Below are 18,083 nucleotides of genomic sequence, written 5' to 3' on the forward strand. Positions count from 1 at the left end.
TAATTTATATTTGTTCAATTTTTCTTCAAATTTGGTTCTTAAAAGAATTTATAAAATTATTTAAAACTTATTGGTATTTTTAGTCATTCTTTTTACATCAATATGCAAGTTTACAAATTAGAAGGAAATACCTACTTGAGAAGCAGCTTCGTTGACGTCACAAAATGGCAGCTCCCTTGATCGACTGAGGCTCGGCTTATCGAAATTCATGACATATTTTTAACTATGTGGAGTTGAAGCATAGGATACTCCTGAAGTATTAAAAAAAATACCAATAATCGAACAAAAGGACACAATGACATGTGTTCTTAGCAACGTCGGCAGTTTCCAAGATGTGAATGCAGTCAGAAAATTCATTTTTCCCAGTTCTTTTGACGCTGCAAATGATGTGTCTGACAATGGTACGGCTTAGCGTAATCAGTACTAAAGTTATACTAGTATAGGAGTATTAGGACTACTCTAACTAGACTTCCATACACGAATAATAAGCTACTGTACGGAAACCTAACGTTAAGTTTCTGAAAAGCAATATTAATCAAGGCTTAGGCCTACACTAACTTAATTGGCCGTGGCTATTCTTACGACGAGTCGTAACAATTATTTATAAACTATTCTTACGACAAAGGCAAATTCAAGCGCAGTAAAGTAAATAAAGCAACGTCGCATGCAGTAGGGGTAACCCTAACCCTAAACATAACCCTAAACCTCAATCCTAACCCTTACCCTAACCCTAACCGGAAATTATTGTTTCTCCTCGTCGTAAAAATAGTACTCCTGGTCATGAAAATAGCAACTGCGCATGCGTAGTCGGGAATTATTCTTACGACTAGTCGTAACAATAGCCACTTTGAACTTAATTACTAGTCAAGTTAAGTTTTAATTGTGTGCATGCAATGAAATAGCCTCAAGGCAAAGTTGTCTCCTTATCGCCAATAAATATATACATGGATATGCTATGTATACCAAAGTTGACCTTCAAGAAGATCAGAAGATGACCATGGTTTACTATCAAAATATATGAATCATACAAGTTCAGTAAATATGATTTAGATGGCACACTTTCAAGAGGAGCTAGAAGAGTAGAGAACATATTGCTTCTATTGTATTGAATGTGGTTGAATGTCGTGTAAATAGTGGGGTGTTTGCAGATAACAAAAAGAACAACTTTAAAACTGCTTTCTACAATTTCCATTATAGTATTTTTATATCCTATAGATGGAGATGAATGAAATGTTTTATTTTTGTCTGAGAACAATTTGGTCAGTAAAGACCTCAAGGAATGTACTTTTTGAAAACTAACAATTATAGCGTGCTATAATTTGGGACCTATACTGACTACCTTTAAAATGTACAACCCACATGGAGACAAATGAAATATTTTGTACACATCATATACACCATCACCATATGTATAATATAACATATGAAACCATTATTTAAATGCAAACACACACAGATCCAAATGAAACATGTTATTTTTGTATTGTTTACTCCGTCACCATATATATTAGATATGATAACAAACCCTGATATAATTGTAAAACCCACACGGAGACAAATTAAATATATTCTTTTCACATCAATTACACCATCACCATCTGTATTAAATATAATAAACAATCATTTAAATGCAAACACACACACAGACAAATGAAACATGTTATTTTGGATCGTTTACTCCATCACCATATATAGATTAGATATCGTAACAATCCCTGATTTAATTGTAAAACCCACACGGAGACAACTGAAATGTATTTTTTTCCAATCATTTACACCATCAATATCATAATAAACCATGATTTAAATGCAAACATACACAGAGACAAAGGAAACGTTTTACTTGTATTATTGTTTCATTTACACTGTCACCAAACATATTACATGTCAAAATAAACCACGATTTAAATTAAAACACACCCAGAGAGAATCACTTTATTTATATTTTCGTATCATTTACACTGTCACCATATAAATGATAATGTCATGATACGACAGAGCCAGCCATGATTTAAATACAACAACTGAAATCCCTAACCTATGCCTACCTATTATCCAATATTAAACTTGGTGTTAACCTATTGACAAATGGTGTAGTCCAAATTACAATATTCCTGGTACGAGAGAGACTAGATCCCAAGTTCCTGTGCTTAGCCTTCAGACCTCGGGTAAGAATCAGTGGTGTGTATCCTACTGTGTTTGTGTTGTGGATTTTGTTAAGGTTTAGGGTTAGGCTAGTCTATTTATTGGATGGGATGTGGCCGAGTATTTGGTTAACCCCATCCCCCTCCCAACCAAAGTTAGAGTCTAGTTCTAACTTTACTGGCTATTTTTGATCCCTTTTTATCCATATTTTCTCATATCATTGTCAAGGGTCTTTACCCTGTTCGTCCTGAACTTTGGAAGAAAACAAACTAAGGACTGATGTGACAGCACCAGCCTAGGCCTAACCTAGGCTATCACCCTACGTAAAGTTGAATGAGAACCAGCATCAAGGCAGTTGTGCTTATCTACCTGATTTATAATCGGTTTAAATAGCAATAGAGCCGTTATCTTACTTTTGTATTGTTTATCGCGGAGCTGTACATATTGCTTCAGATTTTAAATATTCAAGAAAGTTAAAGAAATGGAGTTTTTCAAATTGTCAGAGTGGGCAGCAAGTATTGCTGATAATTTTGTAGCAAATGTTGTGAGCATTCTAATTCTTTTGCCATTATATTGATGATCCATTATACGGTTAGGGGCGGATTGGCAGTCACTTTTGCTTAGATTTTCAGCAGTAGAACATTAATACAGTTCGTCTGCACAGTTAAAACCAAATAATACAAACATAGTTTAACTTAAGTCTTGATTTATGAAATGATTGCAAAAATTTGGTGAGTTATTTTTTTTTTGAGATTCATTTTCTTGTTTCTCTGTCATTATAGAAGGATGGGAGGAGACCACTTGGGCTGACTGGGAGGATGAAACTGAAGAACAGGGTGAAGATGACCAATCAGAAGATGTAAGTAGTTAGCTCAACAAAACCTCTGGCATGGATGTTTTTGCGCATTTTGCAAAGTGACAGTCTTTTTGATGGATTGTGTGTTAAAGCATTTGTAATAAGAAATATATCAAGGTTGTTTATTTCTTGAATATAGACAGTTGTTTTTTATTTGCTCAAAAAGAAAGACCGGATACCTGACTCTGTTTATACAACATTTGCTGATCACTCCTCATTTTAATTTTTTTTTTTATAATGGAGTTTTCTTGACAACTTTTGTTTTTATTTGTTTGTTTTTTATTAATTTGTCACAATTCAGCAAGTTGACAGTTCCCCTCCTGATGTGGAGACCTGGTTCCACGACTGCCTTATATCACTCTCTCCAGCCAATGACGTGCTTGTTATATCACACGAGGAAAGGGCAGTATTCCTGCAACGTGAGTCGACCGTGATATTTATTTATATATATATTTTCAATTTCTTACACTTTTGTGTCTCACATGCTTTAATACTAATTCAAGGGTTGCATATTCTTTGGGTGATGATGTGCTCACCATCGAGATACAACTGTTAGTTCTCAGAAGTTTTGTTAAACCTGTAAATATGGCTGAACCTTTTTACAGGGAGTAATTTAGAATGTATAGTACAGAAAAAATGCAAGCATATTGTTGGTCAAGTTGAAGGAATTTGAGACATCTTGGAAATTTAAAAAAAAAGAAGCAGGAAACGTCTCTTCGGTAAGAAAACTTTACCAATCAATGACAATACATCAAATAGAGGAGAAGCAGTTGTTTTCATAAACCATGTTTACCTTTGGCTTTCAGAAAAATGGGATCCTGATGCCAAGGACGGGACAGATTGCAAATATCAAATTGTCTTCAAAGGGACCTTAAACCATGAGGACGGGTAAGACGATGAGACTATTCTCCAGATGTATTGTTAGATGAATACAAATTTGGAGTACTTTAAACCAATTATAATTTGAAACTTAGATAGTAATAATGTGATAAGTTATATATTTGATGAGTTAAGAATATTGACTGAAAGTCAAGTGAGTATTGTTACTTATTTCTTTTGTACTATGGGTTAAACCCATTCATTAGTTGGTGACCTTAAATAATGGAAATGAGTTCAGTGTGTGAATGCAACATTGTAGGTACAGTAGACAAACTTTTCCTTGTATTGACCCAATCAAAGACCGTGCAAAAGTTTAAGATCAGATTTGTTTACAGTAGTTACACCTCGTTAGTCGACTCTTTGTAGTAGGGTAGGATAAATTTTAAAGTTTGGGGGATTAAACTTTAGAGCTGTCCTGGCTGCATGAGTTTGAGGGATGTGTTTTTCTTCATCAAGACATTGTAATTTTGCTATCTTTTTACATCTGCAGTAATACTGTATTTACAATAGGGCCTAATTTTGTTTCTTATCTGCCAGTACAGGGTTTCATTTTTAATACATTGGAAACTTTTAATATGTGTATGTGGCGGCGGGGGGGTGGGTTTTTTTTTGATCATCATTACAGAATTTATGTTTTGGTAATGAAATAGGAGAATCAAATCAAATTCATAAGAACCCACATGTAGGCAGGTGTCTTAGTTTGGTCAGTTTCAATCCTACTAGTTTTAAATATGATTGATAGGTTTGGAAAAATTGCTGACCATACACATAAACATGCTGCTTTAACATTAACATCTTCATAGATACTTCACTTATTCTGTCAGGAAGATCAACTATAGTATGTATGTACCAAATTGATGAATTGTTTTTTGTTCTAGTTCACCTTGTCAGTATTAATTTGAAATAAGACAAATTCCCAAATTCCCAAAACTCCAAAAGATTGCTTTAGTTCGGCACCAGTTGTCCTCTTGGGTTGTCACTCTTGCGTCATGTTGCAGATCGAACTTTGCACGATCATAATTTACATTTGTTGTGCAAACCGACACGGTTTTCAGAACCTCCTATTAATTTCCCGTCATTTTTCTGTTTCATTCTTCAGGGAGTGCATCACCTCAGTGTTATGTGTACCATTAGCTTCTCAGAAGAGATCTTCTCATGGTGCCCCAGACTGGACCTGTGTTGTTGTGGGTTTCACATCTGGATACGTTAGGATATACACCGAGGTAAGGTTTTCACTGGGATAATCGTCCCAAAATTCTTCATCTTCCAATGTTTGTCATCTTTGTTGGAAATCAAGAAAATAAAGGGAATTTTTTTACTGTGTTCTTCAAACATGATTTGAATAGAATGGAAAGGAGAATTTATTTCCCTGGAAAGTTGATAGCAAAGGTGACCCGATAAATGTGCAATTTCCAATCGAACAACACATTATATTTCCCTTGGTAGTTTTTTGATACCAGTCTGTTATTGCAACATGATAATGGTCTCTTAAAATCACACATATTTCAATAATGCAGTTCTTAACAACTAAAATTGCCAAAAAATATTTTAAACACATGAAGAACAAATTAGAAAGATGTGTAAAAATACATCCTTCTATGTAGTCGTATATTTTTGTTTATATCCCAGAGCGGATCACTTTTGCTATCGCAACTTCTCCACGAGGATCCAGTGCTCAAGCTGAAATGTCGCACATTGGATATCCCACGTTACCCAGGGCTACCGGAACAACAGGAAGAGCTAACAATATTATACCCCAGCGCTCTGGTCACCATCGACGGCTTCAGTCTCTTTCAGTCCTTAAGAGCCTGCAGAAATCAACTTGCCCGAGGTTGGTCCTTTTTTTTGTTTTTGTTTTTTGTAGTAAAGCATAGTTATCATCTTTTGTAATTTTGCTTTAGATGTAGGGAGAAAATGTAGTAATAATTGTTAATCATGTGTTTATGTTACCCAAGTTTTTCACCATTCAGAGCATACTTTTATCAAATCAATGAAGGTGTCTGCAGGGCTACGACCATTAGCTGTTTTTTCGGCTAGATTAAATATCTGAGACTTGAGCTAGTTTAAATTGGGGAAACTATCATGTCATTAAGGTCACAATACTTGAGTATTTTATGTGGAATATTTTGACATCGACAGCTGCTGCCGATGGGGTAGACGCCATTAGACCTCCGCCTCTGGTCTATAAGAAGTGGGGTTTGCAACACCAGGATGCCATTGTTGATCACATCAGTACTGGTAAGTACTGTATCAAAACTATGTACAAGATGTAGATGTAAGAATATTAATGTTCTGAAAAATCAAATAAAAAACTTCATTGCCAAAGGAAAAATTCTCATCTACTGATTTGTTAATAGGGATGACTTTCACACACAATCAATGGTTACAACAGGGATACTTTGAGAGAGAGAATTATTTTTGTTGACTTTTAATTTTGTTTGATCCTATAGCTCTTAGAAACAAGTATAATTATTGAAGAAAAGCAACGACAGTAGAGAAAATTTTATATGTATGATTCAAAACTAGCTGGATAAACTTGATCATTTTTAATTTTAATTTTTTTATGTTAATATGACAGGTCTTGTGACTCCATGTGCCTTTGACCAGCTTCACACAGCATCGATTCTGGGTGGTTTCCAGGCATCTATCAAGTCATCCCCACCCGTCTCTAACAGATACATCACAGCTGGTGCCGGACCATTTGTCGGTTTCTTCTATGCTTTGGATGTGAGAAGCGCTCATATTTTTTATTTTATCTAAAAAATACAGATTATATATTTGAAGACTTTGGTATAAGTATTCAATCTCACATTAAAAGATATGAGAAAGTAAAACAATGGTCATTGATATTAAAATAAATTCAGTATAAATAAATAGCAAGGCCAATCTGTGAACCTTCAGTCTTGCATCAGGTATGACCTCTGCTTCACAGCACTCCCTTTAGTTTGGAGAGAGCATTGCAGTTACTTGACAGATCATGGTGGGATGTGGATTATGATTTTGGAATACACCTAGACTTGGTCACTATAATCACAGCTTTGGTATATCGGTGTGTGTGGAGTTCACCAATGAGGAAAGCATAAAGATATTTTGTGTAGACTGGTGTCTTTCTCCATGATAATTCAACGTAATATCTCTGCATGGCACAATAGCAAGTAAAAAGAAAGGAAGTTGGTTTTTTTTGTGAATGGTTTGAAGAGTTAACACAGTAGTGATAATATGTATATATATGTGTAATGTATGAGCAGGTTTATGTAAACTGCCAAGGTAGCGTTTGATGGATAATATCAGTCTTCAAATCTTGTTCTTTGACTTCAAATACAAGTGTCCTGAAGCCAATCGAAGATTAGGACCGAGACCATTCATTAGTCCTGGAAGCAATTTTAATGTCCCACACATAAGTTACCAAAAGGTTTTCTTACCTTGAACAGATTTACATGAAATGTTTACTTTCATTGATCCACAAACGTTTATCTTCAGGGATCATTTCATCGATAATAGTTTTTGCATTTTCTTTTATCAGGGAACGAGTCAGCCGTTGCTGTCGGAAGTCGCGATGGCAGTCGCAAGTAAACTCAAGTCTGCTCTCTTCTCAGCTGCAAGGTTCGTATTTAGAAAGTTTATTAGCAGTTTCTGATTCATTAAAAAGGGTCTGTTGTGACTACATTTCAAGTCCTATTAGGTATTTGACCTTACCAGGGAACAAAGTTCTCAAAAATTTAAATTTGATTTTCAACGAATTATGGACAAATTTGCAGTGGATGAACTGCATTGTCTATTAAGCATAAGCTGCTTAGTGTACTGTTGAGGTCTGGCACGGATATGAAAAGGGTTATTTTGTTGGCCTGAACCTTACTTCAAAGGCAATTTCTTTTGTATTTCGCACCACGACATCCCTGGTTATTGTCCCCATCTGACTCCTGACAATATGTGCAGTATTTGAGTATGTCTCATGACTTCATGCTGATTATGATCTAACTGCCATGTGCGAGAAGCAAATATACCCACCAAGTAATTAACTTCATTTGTGACTTGACTTGTGTACTACTATAACCTGTAAGTGAAAGTCACCTATTACAAGAAATTTCAACTTTTTCATTCAATTTATCTAAAAGATTTTCATTTTTAATTTTTACCTCTCAGTGGTTGGCTTGGGCTCGGAGGAAAGCAAAAACCTCAAGAGGATCAGAGCAACCAAAAGACTAGGCCAAAGGTGGAACCAGCAACATCACTACCTATAAGGTAATATAGACATGTTACTACTATAGTTTAGTTTAGTAGAAAAAAATTATCAGGAGGGACACTCAAGTCCCCATCATGGACCCTATAGGAGAGAAAAAGTGTTACCCCTTCCTTGGCCTCAACCTCCCCCTCCTTTCCCCATCCATCCCAATAACAAAGATTTTTTTAACTGCAGATGAACATATATATATATCTACATATACATATATATATATATAGACACTGTGCAGATATATATATCTGTAAAGTGTATTGTTCAGAACAGAATATTACATCTTCTGTTCTTTGGCATGAAATGTGCATTTCTTATTTCTGGCATTAAATAAAAGTAAGTTATCCTTTGCATGTAATGTTAATAAATGTCACATGTACTTTGTGTTCAAACGATGCAGGTTGGACAGGTTTTCTTCATTAGTTTAAGTAAGATCATGTTTTAAGAAAAAACTTATTATGACTTGATTAAATCTTAAACATGACAACAGATAAAAACCCAACCATCATAATTGGTCAATGTGATTGAAATAACAGTCATGAACAACTCCAATGATGATGGTTGGGGGTCTAAGTCCCCTTTTAGATAATTGGTCTAGAGCACGGTCAAATCAAAGTTTGCTGTCCTCTCCAACTGTATAGCAAACTTGGCTTATATGTATAATATAAAGGAATATTCTATACTGTTTACTTATCATGCCAACCGTACACCATGAACCCATCCATTTCACAGGTTTGGGTTACCTGATTTGCGTCGTCATGGGGACAGCATCAGTCTCGCTCCCGGCTTGAACCTAGCCGTCACCACAGATAGCTTTGGTCGGATAGTACTCTTGGATGTCAACAAATCCGTCGCGGTCAGGATGTGGAAAGGTAAGGAATAAGGGTATGCTGTCAACCATTAGGAGGGACTAAGTAAAGTCTTGTCCAGGCAATCTTTTACCCCGGGAACATGGAGGTTCAAGCTACATATCATCTTAATACATTTATCAGGTGACACCTTATAGCCTATCACTGTCACCAGAATACAGGGTGCTGTATATTTACTGTACTCTTGGTTTGCTTCATGAGCTCCATTGGCAGCTGTTACCTTTACTAAAGTTGCTTGTTCATGTTATCAGCATCATCTTTGCCTCTCAGCCCTAGCATTGTTTGAAGGCATTTACTCGATCAGCTTCCATGTGAAGTGGTTGTTGCAAACTTGCAAGGTTGTAAACATGTGTGATTGACTTGTAGGCATGACCCTAGAGTAGGGCTACTCAATTAGGTTTGTCGGAATGTCGGGGAAAGAAAAAAGCATTGGTTAGAGCAAAGGGCCCGACAAATCAAAGACCTAATGATACCTGGATTGAGCAATGGGTTTGGTTGGGCAGTAGTATGCTCAATCATGAGTCCTTAAGTTTGTGGATAAATTCTTTTTCTGGGGGAGAGGGGTGGGCCAGGTTATAAGGTCCTTTGCAGGCTGGGTTTGGCCTGTGGGGTGACTCTTGAGAAACTCTGATCTAGAGTATTTATAGAAATTTCATGTAAGGTATTTTCAGTCACATCCAACATGAAAATGGTACATGAGCTGATTCTCCAGTTTTCTCTAGAATTTTTTTTTTCTTATTTTGAGATTCTACCTTCTGTAAGGTGGTTGTTATTTTTGTTAGTGATGTTCAAATTGAGCCATTTTTTCTTTCTTTTTTCAATTTACTCAGGTTACAGGGATGCCCAATGTGGATGGATTCAAGTCATGGAAGAGCTTCATAGAGAGAAAGGATCACGATCAGAGATAACTAAACAGCAACAGAGAAGAGTGGCCCTATTTTTGGTTATTTATGCCCCTAGAAGAGGTATCTTAGAAGTATGGAACACCCAACAAGGACCCAGGGTGGCAGCCTTTAACGTACCAAAGTCTTGTAGGTGAGTTTTGCCGATTCCTTTCTAACTTTGTCCTCCCTCATGAAAAAAAAAAAGAATCTCCATTGGCCAACACTGATTCATCATTCCAAAAGCCATAGAAGTTTTTCTTAATAGAGCATGAGCAGAGGATTAGGGAACTAATACCCCCCACCCCACCATACACTATATCACACCATCCTCTACCCCCCCCCCCCCCCCCTTCATCACTGCCACCATCAAGTACTTTTCAGACAACAACATTTTGGTAATTGTGCCAAAATTTTGATTATGTTAAAACCTACTGCACTTTTGTTTCCGTCTGCTGACAAAGAATTTGATTCAGATCCATAAATTTTGTTCTGAAACTTCCTGCATTTCATTTCTTTCTTTGAGACTCCTAAAATCACCCCAATGTTTTTATTTTTAAATTATTTTGGGTAAAATCCTTTAGCCCCCCCCAATGTCTCTTTTATGAGACTCTTTTATTATTATCTACTATCTTTTATTCATCGGTTACCAAGCAGCCATCAACAATGTCTTTGCATTTCAAGATCATTTACCATTTACTTCCATTCTTATATTCACATTAATAAGCTTCAATGGATATTTCAGCATTTTTTTTTTTCATATGTTGTTTACAAACCTTCAGGCTTCTTTCACCGGGCTATGGCGTCATGGGATTAAACAATTTATCCATACACGATTCCCGGTTCCGGCCACAAGTTCTACAGTGTTGTCTGTTGGAGACGTCGGGTCTCGTCCGTTCCATCCAAGTGCCGTTCCACCTAGCTCTCAGCGATAAAAACAGTCGCAGAGCTCACGACCTCCATCTTATGAAGAAGCTATCAAATCTCATCCACCATCGGAAATCCTTAAACGGTGAGAACATTTTGTCGAAACTCGAAATCCATAAATGTTGAGAACATTATGCCAAAACTGGAGGCTTAATCAGGAGAAAGTTGTGGTTAAGGGATGCCAGCAGGTGGACTTGTTGGTTACATATCATCTTTGCTTGTGTGTTAATTTTTTGGCAATGTATGGCCTGCTGCAGGCCGAAATGGATTCTGTACTGGGACTCGTATTCTGGCATGCTTTGCCTGTACCTGCACTACTCCCCCTTGTGGAGATTTTTGGAAATATCTAGTTTATATGCTACTGCCAGAATAAATAAAGTATGGTACTTGTGCATAGAGCCTTTGATTCATAAGTTTGTACTCAAACCGAGGGGATTGTATACTTGTACTTTTACTCTTGCTGTTGCACTCATACTACAAGTCTGGCCTCGTGACGACACTTTTGGGGAAAGAAAAACATCTGTTAGCGCGATTCAAGAGATGTCCAACATGTCCGTAATCCACCATATTGTGTATTCTCTGAAAGAAGGGGAGAGATTTAATTTGACTTTTGTCAAATTTATGTCAGTTTTAGTGGTTCTTTTAGTACGTGGGATGAGTCGTTTCAGATTTCATGTCCTGCAGTATCAGTTTAATTCCTAATTGTGTTTTCCTTTCCATTTTGTTTAATCATCTCTTACAGAGCCATTTTCTGGATCTGTTATGCCAATCCTACAAGAATTTAAGATGCCGATTTATAAGCAGCAGGTAAGCGGCCATCAGCTGTTTGGAAAGTTTATTCACCCTAGTAGAAGTGAGTGGCTCGCTTGAAAATTGGAGGATGGGGTAGAATAAGGTTTTGGGAGGGAGGGGGAGGGAGGTGGAGGGAGGGAGGGAGAGAGAATGTGACTTGATTATGTTTTGAGCAGTGATTTGGTCAACTCAAAAAAGATAATCAAGAAATGAGAACAAGAATTTGTATTGAATTTGAAGCATATTTTCATGCATTAATGCAGAGCATTGGTGTAAATGTTCATGTATCATCTCTGGTAATGAAGAAAATTTACATAAATTGAATCGGATGTTCACTTGGACTCTTGTGCGATTTAAATCTGGTTTTGATTCAAGTCAAAGCTGAAAACCCTCCTGTTTTGACAGCATTACTGCAATATTTAAACTGTGTATTCAACTCTGTTCATGTGCAATACTCCAACAAACTCAAATGTGCATGCTTTTTATTTTTCATACTCATTTATATTGTATTTTATTCTGCAGTTTTACTACATATTTTGTGTCATATATTTTTTTATTTACTGTTACAATGCATTTTAGAGCACTTTTGTGGATTTTACGCTTTATAAAATAAATTAATATTAAATTATTATAGAGCAAGAGTGTCTGGGATCAGTATAGGTAAAACTGAATGGAATTCCGTAACGATTACCTGATCAACCTTTTCATCTGTAAGCCAAAGAGATGGAGGGTGGCTAACTCTGATTAAATTTACAATCTTTGTTGTGATCCCTGCTTCAAACTAACGATCAAAGTGCAGAATGGATCTTTAAGGCTAGTCTGTACTCCCTCTAGTAACCATCCTACCTGTCAGTCAGAATGCTGTTCATTATTTGGTATTGTTTATTAATTAATTATTTTATGTACGCAGAAGTACACCATTATCTGTGCTGTCTGTAAGTAATTTTTTTTTTCTTCTTGTGCCTGCATTTTCTAAAGGCTCTGGACAAAGCATTATCAGCTAGAGGCACTGCACCGTCAGAGCTGGTCAGGATCGTAGAGTCTCTGGAATCCTCGATCCACTCTCACGGACAATATCTAGATTACGAGAGTAAGTGTCTCCTGAAGTACTGTCATGCCCAGGGACAGCTCTTAGCAGTTTTCACCGATGTCCAGAGACTCCACGGACCCGATGAAGAAAAGCCTGCGGTAGAAACCAAAGATATTAGTCAAGAGGTAGGTAACTAAGTAATTGATTGATTGATTGATTGATCAGTTGATTGATTGATCAGTTGATTGATTAAACTTAAATCTCAAGGTGGAAATTGTGGCACAATGGAGTGATTATTCATGCTGGTATTCTCACTTGAGATAGATTACATTTTTTTCAGTGAGTGAGGTTCATGGCCGAGAGAAAATAGCTTCGCAAAAGATTTTGACTGTTATGTTCTATTCTTATGGTCCAATTCATCTGTGGTGTGAATTAAGATGAAATCTGAAAGATCAATAAAGTGATCATTTGTAAGAGTCATTGTTTCAATTGCACCCAGCAGACTTGTAACGAGTATGTACTCCTATGCATTTGCCTGCACAAGTCCTGGCACTGATGTAGCTGAACTGGTACCCATACTGTGGGCATTGCCAAAGTCTAGTATAGGTTCTAATGATAGATTGAGTACTCATACTCTTGCTTAGAGCCTTGAACTTGTACTGTCTGCTTATACTTGTACTCATCCTGTTGTACTCATACCTTGCAAGTCTGGCCTCCAGGACATTGAAAGGCTTTAACTGGCAAGTAGCAAACTGCTGGATAATTAATTCTAAGGGAACTTGAGTGGATATGGTGAGAAGAAGAACATTTTCACTGAAGGTAACTGTTTACAATTTAGTAGTATATGGAAATGAGAATCCTGTAACTGATTTTCAAAGTGTTTTTGAATTTTATCCTTGGATGCCTCTTTGATATTCACAAATCTTACAGGAACTTGCCAACCTTCTCAACTTAACTCAGGAGAGGCTGTCAGGCTTTTTCAAGTCCGTGGAGGGGTTCACGACGACATTCAAATCAACGAAAGTTCATTTCGAGCAGGATGTGTCTCTCGATGTCGCTCACTTCCTTAGCTGTTTTAAAGTGTCGGTTACGAGGATAGCTAGACGAGGTTCGGAGCAGCTGCCCACCAAAGTAGCTGACAAGGAAACTCAAGTTGCACAGGAAGGTGTAAAGACGGAAGGCGAACAGGGTAGGTGTAAACCACTTTCATTCTAGTATAAACAGTAACAAGGAAAATGAATGTCAGCTGAAAACTAACAATAGGAGGGACCACCCAAAGTTGGAAACCTTTGCTCTCTACTTGAACCCTCTTCAGCCAAGTGTTGTTAAACAATTCAGAATTCTTAAATGTATAATCCGGTTGGTGAAAAACAAATAAAAGTACTGTTACTGGTTAAGTAAAATTCACATTAAAAGTTAAACCAGTAAAAAATAAATAAAGAAAATAAAGAAAACTAAAAGATGGAAAAATTGGCAGAAGTGTAAAAAAAAGGTAAACACAAAGAATAATTGGTTGAGAGCAAGAATTGGCACAGAACACTAGAAAAGTAAACAAATGATGACTAATTACTTTACGATATGAAAGGAAATGCCTGCTGTGAACATCTTCAATCAGGTTTTTACTTCAGAATCAAGTTATGTTTGGGGGGGAACAGATGTGTCAGACTTTACCAAATATTTATGCCTTTTGTAAGGTCTGCAATATACCTAGTATGCTCTACTATTGTCAATTATATTCTAACCAAGATCGATTATGTACCTACAGGTGTAAGTACAGCTGGCTGTATATTGCATAATACTATGGTTGCATTACATAATTCACAGACCTCTGTTGAAAATAACACATGACAATTACCTCCCTCGTTTGGAAGAAAATATTTATATATTTCCAGTCAGATTAAACTACTTAGTTAGAACTAATATTTTAGCTTTTGCCTCCTAACCCATTTAAATGATCTAATTTATAGTTCTGTTTGGATTTTATGAACTTTGCTTTCTCCAAACCATTTAAATTATCAAATAGGTACCATTACAGATATTCATTTGTGCCTAATTCTATCCATATATTTAATTCACAAGTGAGAAGATAAGTTTCTTATTTGTAGGACTTGCTGTATATATGTTTGTATTACTGTATGTGTATCGCAGTCTATTGATACTTATACTATTGCTTTTCTTTTTTTTTCTTTTTGTTTTACGTTTACGACCTGTGTAAGCCAAATTTCCGATTGTGGACAATAAATTCAAATTCAAATTAAATCACTCACTTTGAAGGCTCTTATTACTTCTACTCCAATGTTACCGGCACCGATGTTGTCACAACCTTTAATAACTTGTACGTGGAATCTGTACGGTACTACCAATGCCCATCTTAAAATATGCCCATTTGCAACGTTTCTTTAAACATGCAAGTGGTTGGTCATGAGTTTGTATAATGACAAGAATCGCGGAATGAATACATTTTGAACTGCCCATACTGTTGTAAGACATTCCTTTTCTGTGACTGAATATCATTTTTGCACTTTTTGCATTGCACATGCAACAGGGAACAATTTGCCCAAATCTTCTTGCAAACCGCGTGCGGCAATCTGAAAAAGTTAACTTTCTGTTGCCTGCAAGTGACGCTTTGTTCGTGTCACTACAAAATGCAGACTGTAATGAAACGTGATACCTTGTTATCTTTAGCTGGACCTGAGATGTCCATCGCTGTACCGTTTATACACTGTGCTGTGGGTATTGACCACAGCTGTATGTACTGACTGTACACTAGTGACTGTACACTGACTGTACACTAATTACCTACGGTAGCAAGCTGTGTGTGTATTTTCTGGGATCGATGGTGGTGTCTAACACTTCTGTTACACCTCATTTGAAACTAGGTCAGATTACTGGCATTAGGCGTTTCTTTTTGCGTGAGTCTTCACACCCTTTAAGCTTCCCAGTAACAACACATACATCTCTGTTAACAGATGCTGGTAATGCAAAAGATGAAGATGCTGTTGACACCGCTCCTGGTTTGGAGAGGATGGAGGATATTGAGGAGGAGGAAGGAGAAACGAACGATTCTGAAGATGTTGCCGATATCCAAACTCATATATCACTGAGAGAAGATGTTGCAGAGGAGAAAATTACGGCATTAGGTGAGAAAAGACCAATTTGTCTAATCATCGCTGGGAAACAGAAAGTGTTCCTTCTTGATATTGACTCCAATTGTATAGTCTGGGTCAATAGAATAGAACAAGATGGAATGAATGAAGAATAATGAATTGAATGAATAAATGAAATAAAGTATGATTAGGATGAGTGAAAAGTAAAATCGCCTTTCCATTTGTTCAAATAGTGACAGCATCTTATGTTGTATTTTATTACATTTAATCAAACCTGCATTTCTTTTATTTCTTTTGTATTTCCTACTTAGGTTCATTTTTCTTCAAGTCGTGTCTCCAAGGCCAAGTTTCTGTCGAGAGTGTAGTCAGGTCCTTACAGTCATTGAACATCTCACCCAATCCGTTAGTGGTAAGGAGAAGGATTCCTTCCGTTTAATATCCTGGATCATGTTGACCGACTTCTTCGCACAAGAAAGTATAGAATTATTACAGTCAAAGATTATCTGTCCTGTTGGAAAAGCTTGTTAACTAAAAGGACGTCTCTCAACCCCCCCCCATCCCCCTTCTCCCCCATAAATACTTTCCCCATGCTTAATCCCAAGCAGAAACTTATGCTGACAATTATTCAATCATTGATGAAGCCATGTTAGCTGAATGACTCAATCTGTACTGCCCAGTATTGTGCAACAATATAGTCAAAGGTTGCCTTTCATTTATAATCAAATTCCTTCCTCACCAGATTTAATTGCTCAAGATAGTTGTGCAATAATCTTTATTATGCCTATGAACTTGTGATCCAAAATGGACAAAATAGCTCTACAGTTAATAGCAATAACCACTTCAACCCTAATTCTTCTGTACAAAGTAGGCTTAAGTCACTGCTGTGAATGTGAGATAGGTCTTTTGTACACAGTAGGCCTAGTCTAGGTTAAAACTGCTGTGAATGTGTGGTAGGTCTAGGTACAGTGTTTCAGAGTTTTACTTTGAAAGTCAAACATGTTTTTCTCCAAAATTTGTAACATCTTTTTTGACTGTGATATCACAAACTAACAGAATACTTAAATCATAGGTGGAGAGAACAGAGCTGTTAAACTCAAACTCAGCTATCAAATACTGTATGCCTCTGTTTTCAGAAATTATTACTACAAATTTGTCTTCACAACGAACGAGACCTCTGTCAAAGCGTCACCCTCACCACACACCAACTCCATGCAGTATTGTCACTCATGTTGAAAGGAATCCAAAGCTCGGGGAACGACGCCAAGAAAAGCTCGCAGAATCTTGTGGAAGACATCAACAACCTCCTATACGAGACAGAAAACGTCGGCTGCGGCCTTCTTTCCACGTTAGTTCTCGGCGGCGTTCAGGACCAGCTGCCAAAACCGAGGAGAGAAAGTGTCTCATCGAAGGATGAAGAGGAATCGTTAGAGCTAGGGTCCCCTAGTACCCTTGAGCTAGCCCCCGATTGGAGCAAGGCCTCGTCAGATTCCAAATTCTGGGAACGGCTCTCACAGCAGTTTCAGGATCTGGTGGCCTTGAGTCGAGTCTTACATACCAAAATCAGTAAGGTAAGTTACGGCCTTTCACTCAAGAAATAATTACAGAGACACAAGTTTTCTTTTTTTTTCTTTTTGCCGTTTCAGAAGGGAGATCAATAAAGCAGATTGACTTTAAATTCTGTCGGTAGATTAATAGTACCTCAAAAACAACCAAGAACTGAATTCTGTCCATCACCACCAAGTACTAAAATAGATTCCATGTGTCGATAAATTGTGATGCAACCAACGTGCAAACTTTAGGAATATTAAACCAAAGACTTCCAAGTTCCGTCTTTTTGAGGCATTATTTCAAATATAGGTTCACAAAACCAGATTCATGTAATTGGTTTGTTTTGACCAGATTTGTAATTTGACTTTAATAGCTCTGTCTTAAACGAAAGTTTGTATGTTACGCTGTTTTAGTGATTTGCACCGTTAAGGTGACAATTGGTGTTCGTGTAACAGTCTCTGACGTGTCATCCTGAATTATAAAATTTATTTTCAACCTGCTCTTATTCTTTGCATACATATTTAGATGAATTTAAGATAGTGGCCAATTTTTAGTCAAAACACCTGAGGCTCCATCAAAGAATATTTTACAAAAATGGGGGTGGCAAATAACCACGTCAAAATGAAAACATAGACTACGTCAGTGTACTTGCTTCTCACAACATAACAGAAGTGAAAATTGGTGTTGGACTCCCCTCTTGCTCATGTTGTAAATGTGTGGCATTTAATGGTACATAATATTGTGGGTAGTGTTATTGTCTCCGAGTAATAAAATTGCACAAGCGTTCACAATTCCTCCACTCCCTCAACCATTAC

At 36.9% G+C, this 18,083-nt stretch overlaps 1 protein-coding gene across 1 annotated transcript in view; it reads left to right on the forward strand.

Moving 5' to 3' along the window:
• Positions 1-148: 148 nt before the first annotated feature.
• The window catches only part of LOC139971827 (rab3 GTPase-activating protein non-catalytic subunit-like), a 29,990-nt gene continuing 12,055 nt past the window's right edge, over positions 149-18,083 (forward strand). Inside the window, exons 1-19 of the mRNA XM_071978583.1 lie at positions 149-401; positions 2,928-3,004; positions 3,303-3,420; positions 3,808-3,889; positions 4,980-5,103; positions 5,510-5,711; positions 6,020-6,118; positions 6,459-6,607; positions 7,404-7,483; positions 8,024-8,122; positions 8,847-8,986; positions 9,814-10,018; positions 10,647-10,876; positions 11,534-11,598; positions 12,562-12,798; positions 13,544-13,802; positions 15,583-15,753; positions 16,032-16,129; positions 16,854-17,288. Of these exons, the coding sequence (XP_071834684.1) occupies positions 296-401; positions 2,928-3,004; positions 3,303-3,420; positions 3,808-3,889; positions 4,980-5,103; positions 5,510-5,711; positions 6,020-6,118; positions 6,459-6,607; positions 7,404-7,483; positions 8,024-8,122; positions 8,847-8,986; positions 9,814-10,018; positions 10,647-10,876; positions 11,534-11,598; positions 12,562-12,798; positions 13,544-13,802; positions 15,583-15,753; positions 16,032-16,129; positions 16,854-17,288 (2,976 nt within the window). The 5' untranslated portion in view covers positions 149-295. The remainder of the gene's footprint in view (positions 402-2,927; positions 3,005-3,302; positions 3,421-3,807; positions 3,890-4,979; positions 5,104-5,509; positions 5,712-6,019; positions 6,119-6,458; positions 6,608-7,403; positions 7,484-8,023; positions 8,123-8,846; positions 8,987-9,813; positions 10,019-10,646; positions 10,877-11,533; positions 11,599-12,561; positions 12,799-13,543; positions 13,803-15,582; positions 15,754-16,031; positions 16,130-16,853; positions 17,289-18,083) is intronic.

Source organism: Apostichopus japonicus, chromosome 8 (genome assembly GCF_037975245.1).
Source record: "Apostichopus japonicus isolate 1M-3 chromosome 8, ASM3797524v1, whole genome shotgun sequence".
Classification (NCBI taxonomy): Eukaryota; Metazoa; Echinodermata; class Holothuroidea; order Aspidochirotida; family Stichopodidae; genus Apostichopus; species Apostichopus japonicus.